Source organism: Ciconia boyciana, chromosome 24 (genome assembly GCF_034638445.1).
Source record: "Ciconia boyciana chromosome 24, ASM3463844v1, whole genome shotgun sequence".
Classification (NCBI taxonomy): Eukaryota; Metazoa; Chordata; class Aves; order Ciconiiformes; family Ciconiidae; genus Ciconia; species Ciconia boyciana.
The window spans coordinates 676,712-693,414 of NC_132957.1; the positions used below are offsets into that span (position 1 = coordinate 676,712).

General features: G+C 43.7%; 1 protein-coding gene across 2 annotated transcripts in view; it reads right to left on the reverse strand.

The window, feature by feature from the left end:
- The window catches only part of ELAVL1 (ELAV like RNA binding protein 1), a 44,772-nt gene extending 31,317 nt beyond the window's left edge, over positions 1 to 13,455 (reverse strand). The window contains exons 1-3 of one of the 2 annotated variants that reach the window (XM_072845081.1): positions 13,352 to 13,416; positions 7,371 to 7,585; positions 1,839 to 2,020 (exon numbers count right to left, since the gene is read on the reverse strand). In XM_072845081.1, coding sequence (XP_072701182.1) covers positions 1,839 to 2,010 — 172 coding nt within the window. In that variant the 5' untranslated portion in view covers positions 2,011 to 2,020; positions 7,371 to 7,585; positions 13,352 to 13,416. Of the gene's footprint in view, positions 1 to 1,838; positions 2,021 to 7,370; positions 7,586 to 13,351 lie in introns of both variants that reach the window. The other variant, XM_072845080.1, reaches the window with a different exon arrangement.
- Positions 13,456 to 16,703: the final 3,248 nt, after the last annotated feature.

Sequence of the window (16,703 nt, forward strand, 5' to 3'; positions counted from 1 at the left end):
TTAGAAGGTTCCTGAAGAAGCCAATTCTTAGTTACTGATATTCCAAAACTAGCAGCGAGCATGGAGAAGACTGGGAATTGCTCCTAAGTGTTGCAAGTGAATGAAAAATTAGGTAGCAACAAAATTAAGTGGTCTGACCAACGCAGCCATGCAGAATTAAACACTTGCAATCACTTTAAAGAAAAGCGAGCATTTTGTCTACAGGCACCTAAGGACTCTATGCAACGCTAACAGGAATTTTACTTTTGATTCTTCAGAGGGTCGTTAAGAAAAACCTGAAGCAAACAAGCATATGTTTTGGACTTTAAACTACCTAGCACTGTCAAGTTCCAAGTTAAAGTTAATCAGACTTTACCAGAGTACTTGATGATACAGGGAACAGCATGAAGTAGACTCTCAAATTTCAGGTAGTGAAGTTTAATAAAGCAACATGTCTTGCTTCTCATTTAAAATATCCTTTCCTCCCATGCAGAAGATTTTGTGCTTATTTGAAAGTCTAAGGTGTGGATCAGCCGTGACATTTGATGAATGGCTTGCTACCATTAAACAAGTGATCTTATTTCCTTGCAAAAGTAGCCTTCAGAGCAAGCCTCTACTTCTAAGCATCTCAAACTGTATGATAACATCTAGGCTGAACACTCTGCTATGAAAATATTCAAAGAAATCAGTATTTTATGTAACTATTTCACGATGATTTTACATACACATTCTGTAAGTACAGATTTAGATAGACAGCTATAACATGAAACTTCATCTGAAAGAAATTAGGAAAACTAAAGACATGAAAATCAGAGAAGCCGTTCTGAAAGTAAATTCTGAAGTTTTTAATTATTCAGTTCTCATGTCTATTCTCAGGCATACAAAATAAAGTACTAAAGTCAGTTAAGATAACACACAAAGAATTCTCATGTGTTTCATCAGCTTTCATGCAGTTTTTACAGACAGTGAAGTAGTTTCAGACCTGTTTCATTATGGATTAGATAATGATGTAAGTCAGTATTGCTAGATTCTAAAATACAAGACTGAGCATGTGCAGCAGAAAATTCCACAAGGCAGTCGTCTGCAGGCTGAGAACAAACAAGCATGCATAGCTAGCTAACAGCACAATTACTTTTATTTACAGAAACAACCATGCTCTCCCACTAAATTCAAGATTCTGTGAATTCTGAACAAGAATAACCAGAATTTGTAAATTAAGATTTTTAACTGTGCAAGGATTAAAACAACTTCGCAGAGCACATAAAAAGCTCCTGCAACTAAATAGATATGGCTTAGGGAACCAGTTGCTCTACCACCATTTGTTTGTTTTCAAGGAAACATTCAGTTCCACAAATCTGAACAATTCATTCCTCTCATTTTTTAAAGCTACTACTAACGATCCTATTTAAAGAACTTACAAGTTAAATTCCTGAAGAGTGATAAGACCTACAACCATTTCAGATGCATGCCACACCTTTATTTTCACTGATCAAAATCAGATCAAAAGGTTTGTTTGCATATTCAGAGCTCTGGTAGAGTCAAAAATGCTCAGGCTGTAGGAAGAATAAATAAGCTGGGGACCAAATTCAAACTAGTTTTAGACATGCCTATTGATGTAGAAACTGTACTTTTTGGAATTCTTAACCATATACAAAATAGTCATTAATTTAGCCTTAAGTATTCTATCTTCCTAATACTCAATATCTAGTCTTAGCATTACTCTAGTTATATGCATACTTTTCAATAGTTTGATTACACACACACAAATATTTAATATTTCTACATTAAATTGCATTCAATTAAGTATTTGCTTGAGCAGTCTACCACAAAGTAAAAAATTCTTATATACTAGATTATACCTGCAACTTTGTCCCGAATAAGTTTTGCAGATTCAACTTCGCCAATACTGCTAAATAGACTCCGTAACTCATCTTGCGTCATGTTCTGAGGGAGGTAGTTCACAATTAAATTTGTTCTACCAATATCATCCCTGCAATCTTCAGCCATGTGATCTTCATAACCATTAGACATTTTATAATATCTGCAAAGAGAAAAATCCCAAGTAAGTTCTAGATCCTGCATTTCAGTAAGACAAACCTTCTCCACCTGAAATAAGTTTTAATTTTTATTTTAAAAAACTGAGAACAAGCAACTGTTTCAACTACGCATTTTTTCCACTCACAAAACAAAACATTATTTGTTGAAAATTCCAGAACAATTCATTCTTTCAAACTAACAAGCATGGCATTTTACAAAACTACGTAACATTAAAGAGCTCTTAAGGGTTTTTTTACATTAATAAAAAAGCATCAAGACAGATTTTGTACACATTCCTGTAAACATCAAAGTATTCACAACAGCAGAGTGAAAAATCAGGTTCCCCATATCCAGGCACTTGACTAGCCAGAATCAAAACTGCCATCTCAACCTTATGCCCAGAACTCTTAAAAGACAGAAAGAGAAGCAGCAGCCAGATTTACTAGACTCAGTTCAGTGTTTCAACCGGGGACTATTTATTTTCTAAATGTTTTCTCCTTTACACATTGCTTATCCTCCATCTTAAGGGCCTGTTATTGTTCAATGGTTGCCTCTGGGTGACTGCTTAATTGCATATATGAAACGGATGAATCCGTACTGCAACACTAACTTTGGTGCATATTGAGTATTGGATAGAGTTTCTATTTTTGCACCTTTTTAAGGAAAGCCTTGAGAAAACATCCAGAAATTATATCACACGAAGATAATCTCTGCCTTAGTCAGGCATCAGCAGAGACTGAATCCTGACGTTTCAGATGCAGAGGACATCTACAACTCAAACGCACAACAGACGCAAGCTGCTCCTCCTTCGTGGCCTGCCAGAATAGTAGATTTTAAAGCGCTTTTACAACTACTTTGAAATTGTCAAGATCAGGATACCTAAACCCTATTCCTGCAACAGGAGAAAAACTCCTCCTCTTAAGTCATCACTATTTGCGCATTTTACCACAGAATCCAAACACTTTGGCCTATTAGCAGCATACAGACATGTCAATTTACACCATAAACTTGCAATAATGTTTAAGTATGAATGTGTTTCCAATTCAGACTCCACAAGTAAAGGGCATAAGACCAAACACTTATTTTTGGATGAAATTATGGCAGACTTGCAATTCTTTAACTCCCTTCTGAAAGTTTAGTGTAAACCTTCCAAGTTCAACATGAAATCTGCTTGTCATTGAATCTCTCAGTGCCACCACAGAAGAATTAATTACCACAGGCTCAAAGATGAACTTTGTGTTTACTTTAATAGGACTTTTGGCCAGTACACTCATTTGGCCAAAAGAATAACATAAGATGCTGTATATCAGCACCTACTATTAAAATTCCTCTAGTTGCAGTTTGCTTGAGAACTGAGCATATTATCTGAAGCAAGGATCACTAGCACAGTGCTAATCTTGCCTGAGGGGATAATCAATTCGAGCTGAATTAGAACAGTTTCAGACATTATTGCTTCTCAGCCACCAGTAAAACATCAGGTCAGGTGTTCAGAGGATGCAACAGCTTCTAGATCATCTCAATGCAGAGTGAGCCAGCAAGCCTTACAGTACCACGGAGTTAAAACTGGCTACGTTTGCCAATTTATTTTTGCATTAAGATGGGTCAGAAGCATTCATATGACCACATACACTTCTCAAATAAGGTGATTTTGAGTTACAACCATTAACACCACAAGACAACTATGGAGCATCAGCTTACAGATTTTTGTGAAACTACAGACACCGCTGCCTGCTACGCTAAGGGCCTGAGCAGCAATGGTACGTGGCTTCATCAGATCAGGATCTACTAGAGGACAAGCCTTTCCAGGGACTGCACCGCTACTGACAACTAGAAGCTGAATAATGGAAAAAGTCAGGAACAACAACTAGAAATCCTAAGTCTAGAAAGGGAATGCTGCCTGCAGGAAGGGATTTTCAGTCCCTTCACCAGTAGCTATTCTTAAGTCATGTCTGGCATTTATTTCGTACTTTCTTCTTGCGAAGGTCAGATTTTTTTTTAAATGGCAATAACAGAGTACGCCATTTTAGAATAAACCATTACTAGGCTTATGTTAATTTGAGATTTAGCACAGTATAGATTTAAACTGAATCCTTTTTTTAATATGTGTTGAAGCATTAACAGCTGGCAGCTTATAGAAGGAGGGGTCTTGCTCCCCCTCACCCACTGATTAGCCTTCTACTCCCCATTTTTGTGTTTCAAGTGTCAACGCGAGCAAGCCCCAGCACCCTTCTACCCACAGGATAACCAATTTGTACCATGAAAGCAATGGAAAACTACACCAGGAGGGAAGCACTTTTTGTTGTGTCAGCAGTTTTAATCTGCTTTCCTTGCAGCAAGATAAGCACCAGAGCCAATGCCAGAGGATAGGAGAGCAAGAGGAGAAACTGCAAAGCTAGAAGCAGGGAAGAGACTCCCCCATCGGATGACTTTAAGCTGCCAGGTTGTCTTGGTTGTACTGTGAAATTATGTCATTAAATACACGTTCCCATCCAGCTCTGTCAGAACTGAGCACAACCTCAGAAAAGTTTCCTGTTGTGCTAAATGACACTCAAACAGCTGAACCTTCTTTGTTCAACGTATCTGAGCTATAAAACCAGATTACTTACGTTTTCAAAATTGTTTTAATGGAAGGCAACTTTGCTTGCCTTTGTCCTGTATAAAATTCAAGCTCTACAAGCACAACACACCAAGATGTTGATGAGTATGGAAGTTGTACAGTACAATTACAAGTACTTAGTAAGCAAAGGAAGAAACATTGAGACTTTTCCAGCTTTACAAGACAAAAGTTCAAATTTCCTTCACTTTAACCAAATTTGCCCAAGATACGATACAAATCCTTCCTGCTGCCAAGATTCTCCTCCTGTCAAGTTTAAGAAGTTGTTATATATTTTAACGCTTTCCAAAAACAAAAACTTAAAGAAAAATAATCTATTTTCCTTATCCTGCAAGGTTTATCTGCTGCCTAAAAAGGAGGCATCACAGCTAGATACCAAGAACAGAAAGCTCCCCAGCACACCATGATGGCAAGTTACCAGACTCATATCTGGCATTAAGCAAAACTGACAGGAGTTTGGCAAGTGGCTATCAACTTTAAATCATTTTACCACAGCCTCTAATCTCACTGGCTGCAACACTTACCATCTATATCTCCCCATGATAAATAAGGAATGCCTAGGGCATTGTCAATTCAGAAGCAATTAGAACTGTGAAGGAAGCCTTCCATCTGCTTTTCTTCAGACATTAGAAAAAAAATTATAGGAAGCCCTTGCATAAAGGCCTGGCAAACATTTTCATGGGATACCAAGAACAAAGCATGCAGAAGCGATAAAGGCATAGTAGAGAAGAGGAAAAGGAGCAGAGTGCTGATGAAGAAGATGTTCCTTTCTTCCTAATCTTTCACCAAGCACTTACACAATCTACTGCAAGACTAACACTTTCTGGCCATCCTGGAAGTTGGTGGGAAACCACTTCCTCCACTGGTGGTGAACAGTTCTCATGCCAGTGAGAATAAAAAAAGCCCCTGAAGAGTTGTTAACCTTTGCATACTGAAAAGAATTCCAAAAAGAAAAGGCAGTATAAAATGGCCAGTATGGATGAAATGAGAAATGCTACATAAGAAAACAAGTTTTTTATTCTGTTCTCACTGAAATACGTTGAGGGAATCTCCTGATCTTTCTTTACCAAAGAGGGAACAATCAAATTATATCAGTAAATATTCCAGACCTGAGAACCAGGCTTAAAACCTAACTTGGATCTATAACTCCATTAACTGATGTTTGTCAATCCACGTTGACATAAATCAGAAGTCTGAACACCCTTATATTCTCAGCAGACAGGTCAAGGATGGAAAAAAGGCCTAACAGCTCCATTTGGGAAGGCTACCTGTAATGAGACTGGTACTTTGCAGCCTTTCCAAAAAAGGCCTTCAATTCTATGTCCCAAAAAAAGGAAATTTTAAGACTAAGTTCCATTGCACTGCAGCTCCTAAAATGAGATTTTTTAAATAACCAAACCCTGCAACAGCGTGTTTTAAAAGGCAGCCTTATTTTTCTTCCTTGTGTAAGATGCCCTCAAACTTATGATGCCAAGGATGCATAGAGCAACCAACGGGAACCATACGTACTGTGCCCGAATCTTCCATTAATACTAGAGGTGCTCAAATTCACATAGCCCAGCACTTTACTACCTGCTTCCAAGATTGCTCATTCACCAACAGCCAGGTCTGCATTCTCAGGACTGGACTGAAAAAGCTCTGCAAGGTATTTTTTTCAGAAACATTGCACTGACCATGACAATCACCTTCTCAAAGGTGCACAAGATCCCAGAAGGTCTAAAAGAAAAATGACACAAATGATTCTGGCAACAGACCAATAAAAGCTTTTTCCAAATGACACTTGGTATCTCCATCCAGAATTCTAGGATACAATGCTATTAAGTCCTTCACTGTGAGATGTTTGCCAAGAAGGAAGACCTGTACCAACCTGAGGAGATAATCTGAAACAGGAACACTGGCAAGAAAGATAACTGTCTGTTTTCAAGATCAGGCAAGAGGCTTAGTATACCCTCACCTTGCTCCCAGGCCTGCAAAGGCACTAGACCACTACTGGGATCACAAACTTGAATGCAGACACCTAAACAGATGACAAATAATAATGTGAGCATTTTAGCTACTGCAGAACTTAAGACAGGAAATTGTTCCAAGGGCAACGAGCTCTGTGCTCCTTCGTGCCAGCAATTAGCACCTTCATTACAGTCCAGGCAGCAGGTCTTACCACTCCAGCAACTGACCTATTCTCATTCATGCAATATAGTTCTCCAGAGAGTGAAAGCCATGTAGCGCTGCAGATGCACAAGTGAGCACTAACACTAGCTGTGCTGAACACGAGAAGGTCAGAGCTACCTCAAACAGATTTCTTGTCTTCAGTATCAGAAGCATGCTGACCACCAATATCTGACACTTGGCCAAAGAGAGACAGATGAATGCATTATTGTGGCCCAGAGTTTGTGGCACCTTCATTGGAACACTGGGAACAGGCCATACTGAGCACAGCATGGTTCTCAAACCACAGTAGAGCTGAGGCTGCTGACACAGGTTATTGACCCAACACCTCAGCCTTTCTTTGCAGTGAAGTACAAGTCAGCATCACTTAGGACACACTACACAGGAAGTGCTTCAGGAGACAGTGTCTCACAGAGTCCCTAAACTGATGAAGTCTCCTTGTTGCGGTTAATACTGGTGAATGAACAGGGATCCTGCACTGAAACAAGTGAGGGTGGCAGAGTTCTGCTGGTGAGCTGTCTTGATCAACTTGGACTTCAGTCTCAAGGGTTTATTCTTAAATACACTGGCTGACCTCAAGAATCTTGATGGGGTGCTTCAAGTAGAGCTTCAGGGCTATACAAAGAAGAGACCTCCTGTTTCTTCAGCAGATGGATGATATTTGTTGACATGCCCCCCCTGCAAGTCATGGTTGACTCAGAGGCAAACAACAAATTTGGCTATCTGTCTTGGACACTGCTCTACCACTCCATTTTGAAGCTGCTGAGCAGTCTTCCTTGGAGATCACACCTGAAATAGAACAAAAAGGACACTACTACATCAAGGGAAGTGCAAAACCAATCCACACAGCTGCAAAAGGTAGATGCAGAGGTGCTGAGATGTCTGGGTTTGAACACGTGCCAAAAGCAATGCCACACACACAAAGGGGCCTGAAGGGCCTGCAGCAAGCCTCCACTAGTTTTAACTGTTTCTGGAAAACAGTTTTCAAGAATGATCCAACATAGTATTGCTATACAAAAACTTGCTTTGCAGCCAGCTGTCAAGACAGGATTGAGAAGCAAGAGTTTAATCGAGACATAGGAGGGACAGAGACTGGTGAAAAAAAACAAACCATGTTTTCTTCTCAGAAATCACTGTAAGGAATGGAGTATGTTTCACCTTAGAAGCCACACCAGCAGAAAAACCTCCACTAGGCCTATGTGCCTCCCAGAAAAAAGTTTCCCAGTGCTCCACAGCCAGAATACATCTCTTTCTCTTAATCCAGACCCCTTACTTTACATATGCCACAGATTCTTTCTGTGGCATCCCTTTTAGGGGGATGCCACAGAAAAAGAAAATCCCTTTTATTCTTTACACAAACTCCTTTCATGTCCCCAACAGCTCCCCACAATGCACCCCACAAGCAAAGACCTCTCCATGAACATCCATACAGACTACAGGTCAATACAGTGCAAGACCCATTGCTATTTGACTCACACTGCATTCATACAATATTACTTCAAATAGCAGAGGATTTTAATCTTGACCAAACACCAAAAGCCAGCTGGGGGAGATGGGAAGGGCAAATCACAAAATCCACAGATTCCCTCTTCAAGAATAACATTTATACAGCATATGAGGGGAAAAAAAAGTTAAGTTTAACATAAAAGGTTATTCTAGTGCATACATGCACAGTATAGGTCACGTGCTTCAAAACCTCAGCTCAGATCTGAGCTACATGCTTAAGTCTTTCAACAGATTATGTCAATGTGTACTTGCAAAGGCAGGTGATAATGCTTAAGTTTTCCTTATGAATAAAAACAATTTAGATACAAAGTAGTGTGCCTATGTTTGAGAGATGCCTGATACTGTTTCCAAAAAGCCTGTCCATGACCACAAGGGAAGAATCTTGATCTCACCTTTTCTTGCTTGTTATGCTTGCTTAGGCTGATTGGCAGCTACTGTATTTCATGAGCATGAATCTTATGTTTCATTGGAATAGCCATCTTCCTGAACTTTGAAGCACAATGTTTGGGTACATGTGAAAACTTAAAGGCAGAAAGGGAGGCGTCACAGATTCCTTCCCCCAAACTGTACTGTGACCCTATTTCTCTTTTTATTGTCCCACAGCGATCAATAAGGTCAGTATTCTCTCCCACGTAGCTGCCTCATCTGAATTCCTCTCCCCCGCAGCCACAATATTTTAAATCAGCAAACAGGAGAAATTTAAATTCAATATTCAATTTGATTCATTTGGCATTTGTACTCCCCACCCCCCCAAGAATGAAACCAACTCAGTCTACTGAAACATGCTAATGAAGGTCACTTAAAAAAAAAGGTTGTCTTTAGACAGGAAGATTCTTTTGCACTGAAACTCTAAGCGTTAAGCCACGTAAGTTGCTTAACTTGTACATGTATGTTCCTTCCACACTAACATGTAAATTCTGTTTGTAAATCTGGTGACCAAATAGATCCTTTCTTCTTGCCAGTCCTTCAGATTTTTCAGAGTTAATAGATCTCATATTTTTTATTGATTCCTCTCCCCCTTTGCGACCCTGGAATGAAGACATTGCCCTTTATCTCCTTAGCTTGACTAAATTTCAGATTCCAACATTTTTGTCAGTTCTGACAATAAAAATATCTCTGCACCAGAACTGGTTAATACTAAAATCTACTACTGCATTTCAACAAACTTTATTTCCATATGCTAAATCAATGATTTCTAGTACAACATATTTTAAGCTCGTTTATCTTTTTTTGTTTTATAACATTGGGCATAAAGAGTTTAAAGCATATTACTACTCTAACAAATCTCAACTGTCATAATTTTAATATTTTAACAAAGTAGTTTTACATATTCTTTAACAACCACATTTGTCTAAAAAGCTTTTAAATGCTTCTCTTAGTTTTTTTTATGCATGTCCATATAATTACATCATCAAGGTAAACACTTTTGTCAATGCTTATATTGCCATTCAGAGACAGAAGTATTTGAGGCCAAAAAATAAGCTGCATTCTCCAGAGGAACAACCTCATTTTACCACCAGCCTGATGAACTATACTCAATTCACAGGAACAAAATTAATCATAGTTAGGATGCTGTCAGAAATCAGATACAGACTGGCCATAATTACCACCCGCTGCTGCTTTAACACCAAGGGGAGGATCAGGGCCTCCTGACACCGTCTTTGCTTGATACGTGTGAACAAGGGCCAACTAGAAACTATGCAGCAAAGATACTAAACATCTGCAGCTAGAGCTGAGATTTCCCCGTCTTTCAAGGTTGATAGTTAGCCTTGACGGAGAGAGTAGGCTACAGAGCTCTGCTCCGAGCTTCACGTCAACACCTTCCACAGTTGTTTTGTCCCTGGGTCAAAGACACTGACAGTTAACATAACAGAGTTCTTAAGCAGAGAAAAGACAGCTGGACAACTTTTTGCAGCTGAGACTATCTCACCTTCTGCACTGGTATTTTAAAAAGGACAGGTTTACGATAAACAGATATAACAAAAAAGAAAGACTTTATTATCTTCCTTGTTCTAGACAGTGTCAGACTGTCTAGCAATTGCCTGTGGCAATTTTTTCACCTACAAAAAACATCTGGAGACAAAGAACTGTGCTGTGATGGAACACCTCCTTTCCTATGTACAGGATACTTGCAGTAGGTGAGAAGAAGTGGACATAAGAACTACAGATTCCAGAGACATTCCGACAACAGCTGCCCCACACATTGATCCATCCTTGGATTAGCAGCTGGTACTTTCACTTTGATGGGACAGGAAGGCAAGTGAAATAACAGGAGCAGGAGATAGCATCCAACTCATTCACTAGCACAAAACGATGGAAATCCACCTCTGAATGCTTGATGAGACACCACAACCTGCTACTGCACTCCTACAAGGAGGCCACGGAAGCAGTGGGCAAGAGGAAAATTATACTTACTATGCCACTGCTACTAATATTAAAAAAAAAAAAAGAGGCAGCAAAACCACACACATGAAGAACATCTCTGCCTTCTCAGCATAGCTTATTTCCACCCTACCCCCCCACCCCCCCAAAAAAAAAAAACAAGAGAAGCTTAAAATCTATTTTTGCATACATCACCTACATATAACAAGGTTGTATAATCAAACGGATCGTTTAGGCCAGCAGTTTGAAGTTTGCAGGTGCCTAGATCAGAGAACTGCACATCAACAAGAAGTGCCCTGACCAATTTCCAATGGAAGGCAAAATTTAACACTCTCCTTTGCGGAACTATGTCACTCTTCCTAAATGCTTAAATTGGCAGGAATCTCCTACAGCTGCCTTCCATGCTTCTTTTAAAGTACTTGGAAGTGCAAAAAGAACAGATTCTCTAAACATATTTTTGAAGTCTGCAAATACAAGCTTGAGTTTTCTGTAACTAAAAGTCTACCACCTTCACAGGTAGGTTATCCACAAGACATGTAGTCAGTGCAACATCTAACAACATTTCACAGAGGGCTCATAGCAATTAAGAAACAAGACAGAGACCAAAGCTTCAGGAATGAAAGCGGGCTGGCACAACAGCTTAAAGAAATAGATTCTGAAAGTAAAATGACACATCTCTAACAGGTCAAGCCAGGGAGGGTTTTTTTCAGGAAGAAAAAAAGTGAAAGAACATGCAAGAACCAGCAAACAGCAAATAGAGTGCTTTAATTAGGACCATAGAGCGCGTTTCATGGTAAGCTAATGTCAGCACTAGACACCAGCCACACTCAACAGACATGATTAAGTGAAGAAAGATGCTATACATAATATTCGCATTTCCATTTAGACTGCGCTTACTACTACTTGTTCCCACAAACCTGGCGCTGCATAACACAACTCACATAGGAAAGCAGTACAGCCACATTTATCTGGTGCTGCAGACCCACCCACAACACGGCTAAATAACTAAGGCTATAAACTCACTACACAATACATTTAACAACCATACCAGCTTAAGATATTCCTGTTCATATTCCAGTCAAGCCAAGGGGAGAGCCTACTGCAAGCGCAGGTTGTAGTTCTGTAACTGAGGACTGCTCAACACTTTGAATCATGAAGCCACAGACTCATTTGCATCATTATACAAATACAGTTACACTGCTTCAGAACAAAAACTAGGACAGTCACACAGTAATATATCATGCAGCACAGACTTAACAAGCTCAGGCATCTAGACTCTATTATCCATCATACAATACAGACATAACCCAAGAGTCAACAGAAATCTAAGAAATCGTATCAACCATACGGGCTTGATAAAGCCTATGGAACATACGCATCGCCCCAGTTTTAGAGAGATACACAAGTCAGAGAAGTCTGTTCACACAGATATAGAAAGAAAAGTGGTTAAAACATGAGTCTTGGGGAACCAGAGGCTGGTAAAGAGCTAAGAGAGGAGCAATATGAGCAGTAAACATCCACATTCAGGGCATAAAAGGAAAAAGAAAAAGGAACAGAAATACAGAGACCACAAAAAGTGATCAAATGTCAGCAACAACAAGCATTAATAAAGGGAATGAATCTCTACCCTTCCCATTCCTGTCCTCCTTTATTTTCCACAGGCGTCTCATTAAGTGGTTCACAGGATGCCAGTGCAAGTCCTTCATGCAACAAGACATGCTCCCATTCCCATCAAGTCTCAGATATAAGCTTTTGCCCAACAGATAATGCTACTCCACCACCTAGCATTACAGAAGATGGTAGCCAGCACACACTTCCACACAACCATTCCACCAGAGCTCAGTGGCCCGTTCCCCGGGCTACCTCGACAGGCGTTCCTGCCAGCCACATCCTCCCACGGAACGGCCCCCCAGTACATTCTTGCCTCTTCCCATCACTAAAAAAGGGTAAGTGCTCTCCTTTGAAAAACCTCCCACGAGTACTAACAATAGTGGACTGCTACTTTAGCCATGATTTCTTCCGGCCAAAAGCACTTAGCACAGCATGACTTAACCCTGTTCCTCCCAGCCAGCCCAAACCAGCATTAATATTAACACGTATCGTCCGCATTAGGAAGCCCACCCTCAGACACTGCCAGTCAATAAAGATGCGCCAGTCTTAACGAAGGTGGGAGATTTAAAAGCTGGGTCCGTGCAGACACAGGCAAAATAAATATGCAAGACAACGACGTCAACCCGAAGAAGGAAAGGCCCCGAGACACGGCACGGACCCAGGCAGCGCATCTGCCCCCCAGGGCCGGCCCCCTCCGCGGCAGCCCCAGGCAGCGAGACCCACGGCCTTCTCGCCCACGAGCGCGGAGGCCTCGGGCCCCTCCTCCACCACCCATGCCCCATCCACCTCACGCAGGCCCTCGCAGCCCCGCACGCAGCAGGCCCACCGCAGGCCCGCCGGAGGCCGCAGCCCCGGCTCGCCGCCCGGCCGCCCCGGGCCCGCGCTCCCCCTCCGGCTGGCCCCTCCCCCCCGCAGGCCCCAGCTCTCCCTCTGCAGGCCCAGGCCTCGGCCTCGCTGGCGCGGCCCTCGCCGCCCGCTCCCGCCCGCGCCGGCCTCACGGGAGCCGCCGGGGGCTCCGCGGGCGCCGCCCCGCAGCCGGCGGCGGCGCGGCCTCACCTGTCGCCGGCTCGGCAGGGCCTGGGCAGCGGGAGACTAACGGCTCCGCAGCGCGCACAACAAGCCGCTCGCAGCGCCGCCAGCCACGCCCCCGCCCCGCCCGCCGAGCCCCGTTGGCTGCCGCGCGCACGTGTCCCGCGCCCCGTTGGCCCGGCGGCCCGTCCGTCAAGCGCCGGCCGGGGGCGGCCTCTCGCGGCGCGCCGGCGGGAGGGGCGCTGCGCGTGCGGCGCCGGCGGCCTGGCGCGGGAGACCGGGCCCCGCGCGCCGCCCCCGGGCCCGCGGCCTCCGCCCGAGCCCGCCCGGGCGCGGGCAGGCGTGGTGGCGGGGGCATCGCCTTCGCCCCGGGCCCGGCAGCGAGGCCGGCGGTCTCCAGGCAGCCTCTGCGGGTGAGCAGGGGGCCTGCGGCGGCCCGCTTCGTCAGCGGCCTGAGGGGAGCTCCCGGAGAGGCGGTTGGCCGAGGGTGCGGGAAGGTGGCAGGCAGCGTGAGCGGAGCGATCCCCGCCGGGACGGCCCAGGGCTTCAGAAACGGCCAGGAGCAGAGCCGGTGCTCTCCCAGCCTCGGCCTGCTCCGCTGGGGCCTGCTGAAGTCGTAGGCAGGAGCTAGGAGGAGAGCGTGGGCCTCGTCTCCGTTGCTCCCTGTGGGCGAGTCCTTCCGTACTGCTCTTGTAGAAGGAGAAATGCAGGTTGTTCCCTGCAGCAAAAGTTAGACCTGAGTAGAAGACATAGCAGGACAGCCCCAGGCTCTGGGGTGCCTGTGGTCAGCGCCTCCCCGTTAGCCAAAGTCTCCTCTTTCCGTGGGTGTCGAGAGCTCAGGCAAATAGGGGAGCCTCCCTGAGCAGTAATACAACGGAATGCTTGTGGCTGGTTAAGAGATTAAATTGTTCCTGTGCAAATGAGATGCAAGTGATGATCTGCAGGAGAAGCTATGGTGGTCAGTGCTTTCCTAGTCTCTAAGAAGTCCTTCTGCAACAACCGTAAGGGAGCTGCTCGTCAAGAGTTTTCCCTCTGTCCACTGCCAGCAATTTTTTGGTAGCCAAGGACATCCCTTTATATCTGAACATATTTCCACTGCACAGGAGGAGTCTGTGAATGCAAAACTCCACTATTCTGCAGGAAACAAATGTCTTTTTGTCATTAACATGGTATTCTGCAGTAATACCCATGGTACAAAGCAGTACGTTTAGTGTGTGACATACTTGTAGGCTTGCAAGTCTGTAAATCCTGTATACTTGTCAAGGTACTCAACTTTGGCCAAAAATTCAGAGTATCACTGCATTAAAATGTGTGATGTTATTTTTAATTCACAGACAACTCATAATTTGAGTTTTATTTAGTTGAGTAACATAACTGAAAAGCAAATTAATGCACTAATGCTCTAGACTAGAGGAACAGTGAGATCTCACCTGAAAGATAGGAACTTGCAATACAGCAGCAAAACCATATATAGGAGTATGCGTTCTTTGCAATTTCCTTGCACACGTATGTATGGAAATACTCTGTACCTTGTAATAATTACACTGGAGCACATGGAAAATCACACAATGAAAATGCAAGTATCTTTCCTCTACCTATCCTGACGTGGCCTCTGGCAAGGCCTTGTATAGTAAATTCTCAACATTGTCACACTGATGGTATCTGGTTTATCTGCCCAGAAACCCATTTCAGAAACCCCTTCAAGTGGTCCTGTTATACTGGGCCGTTATGTACGGGCTCCTAATCTTGTATACGTTATGACCAGGAACAGCCCAGCCTCTGCCATAGTCCAAAGGGCACAGTATCAAAGAAAACATAATGGTCAGCATCATTAAATGAAGAGTCCATCAAGGAGGTTAATGATTAAGAGAGATGTTAAAAACGTTGCCATTTTCTTTTTTTCTTTATCATAGCTTTCAGTGCCAGATGGGGAATCCTCACATGTAAACTCCAAGCCTGACAGGTCTGGAAATATCCTCCAAGGCCTCATAAAACATTAAAGATGTTTGTGCATCTGTTATTTGCTCACGCTGCTATGTATGCCAGCCACAATATCACAATTTTGTCATTCGCATCAATGGCAGCTTTCTGTTACTGCAAATTTTGTATTTTCCTTGTATCATTCAGGTTTTAATTAAGCAATCCCATTCTTGGGCCTAAGATGGGTCTTAGCTCTCCAAAAATTGAGGCCATGGGCACAAGACAACGCTGCACAGAGCTTTGATGCCTTTATCTTGTAACAGCACATTCACAATCTCATAATTTCATTTATCACCATAAACACTATGTTATTTAAAACTGTGATGGCAATTAGACAGTATTATCCTGTTAAACTGTATGTCAGTTTTTAAAGGAACGATGGCATTTTGCTGAAATATATCCATTGTCTGTTGCAGTGTTTCAGTTCAATATGAAAACACATCAGTCTGAAGGTTTCATGATAATTTTAGAAACATGAAGCTAGGTCTCCCAGTGAAATCATCTTACAATGATGCAACATAAATGACATCAGGCTCTTCACAGGTATGTCGAGCCATGCTGTTTCTTGAGGTATGTTGAAACAGAAAAAAAAGCTCACTGCAAACAGGGTCATACTGGAAGCCATTTGTCAACATGGTTCTTACAAGGCAGGAAAATGAACAGCGTGAATTACTGAAGTGGTTGCCGCAGGGACAAATGGTCATAACCAGCCGTGAATAAACATCAGCTAGAAACTTCAGGTTACAAAAGGAGGGAGATTGTTGCAGAGCTTTCTAACAGCGCAAATGTGGCACAGATGGTAGGAAGGCTTCAGGAGCCCGTCCGAGCTCGGGGACGCTCTCCTGGCTTAAAAGCGGTGAGCAGCAGCTGCGGGAAGGAGGCGTCCGAGCAGCGGCAGCCACCCTCGGGCACGCTCGCGCCCCGGCCATGCCAGGCTTCCTCAGCTGCCAGGTGGCTCCAGGCTCCGCCAGGCTCTTCTGTCAGCCTCCAGACAGCTGCTCTATTAATTAATTTCCCTATTTTTATGTTGTTTCCGTTGTTATCAGGAACCACTACTCCCATATCGCCGGTTTACCTTTCCCGGGGCTGCAGGAGCGGTCTCTTGCAGCAACGCCCCCGTCCTCCCTGGGGCTCGCCTAAAATGGCGGCCAGGCGCGGCCACAGCCGCGGGGCAGGTAACGGCGGGGCGGGGCCCGCGCGGGGGCGGGGCGGGGCTGGTCCTCGCCCCGCCCCCGGGCGCTCCTCGCCCCGCCCCCCGGGCGCGCCCCGCCCCGCTTCTCTCCCTCCACGCCCTCCGGGTGGATAAAATGGCGGCTGTGGGCTTGTGCTCGCGAGGGGTTTGGTTTTGGTGTCTTGCCTCGGGGCACTCCACCCCGGCAGTTGGTATGGCCGCATTGTC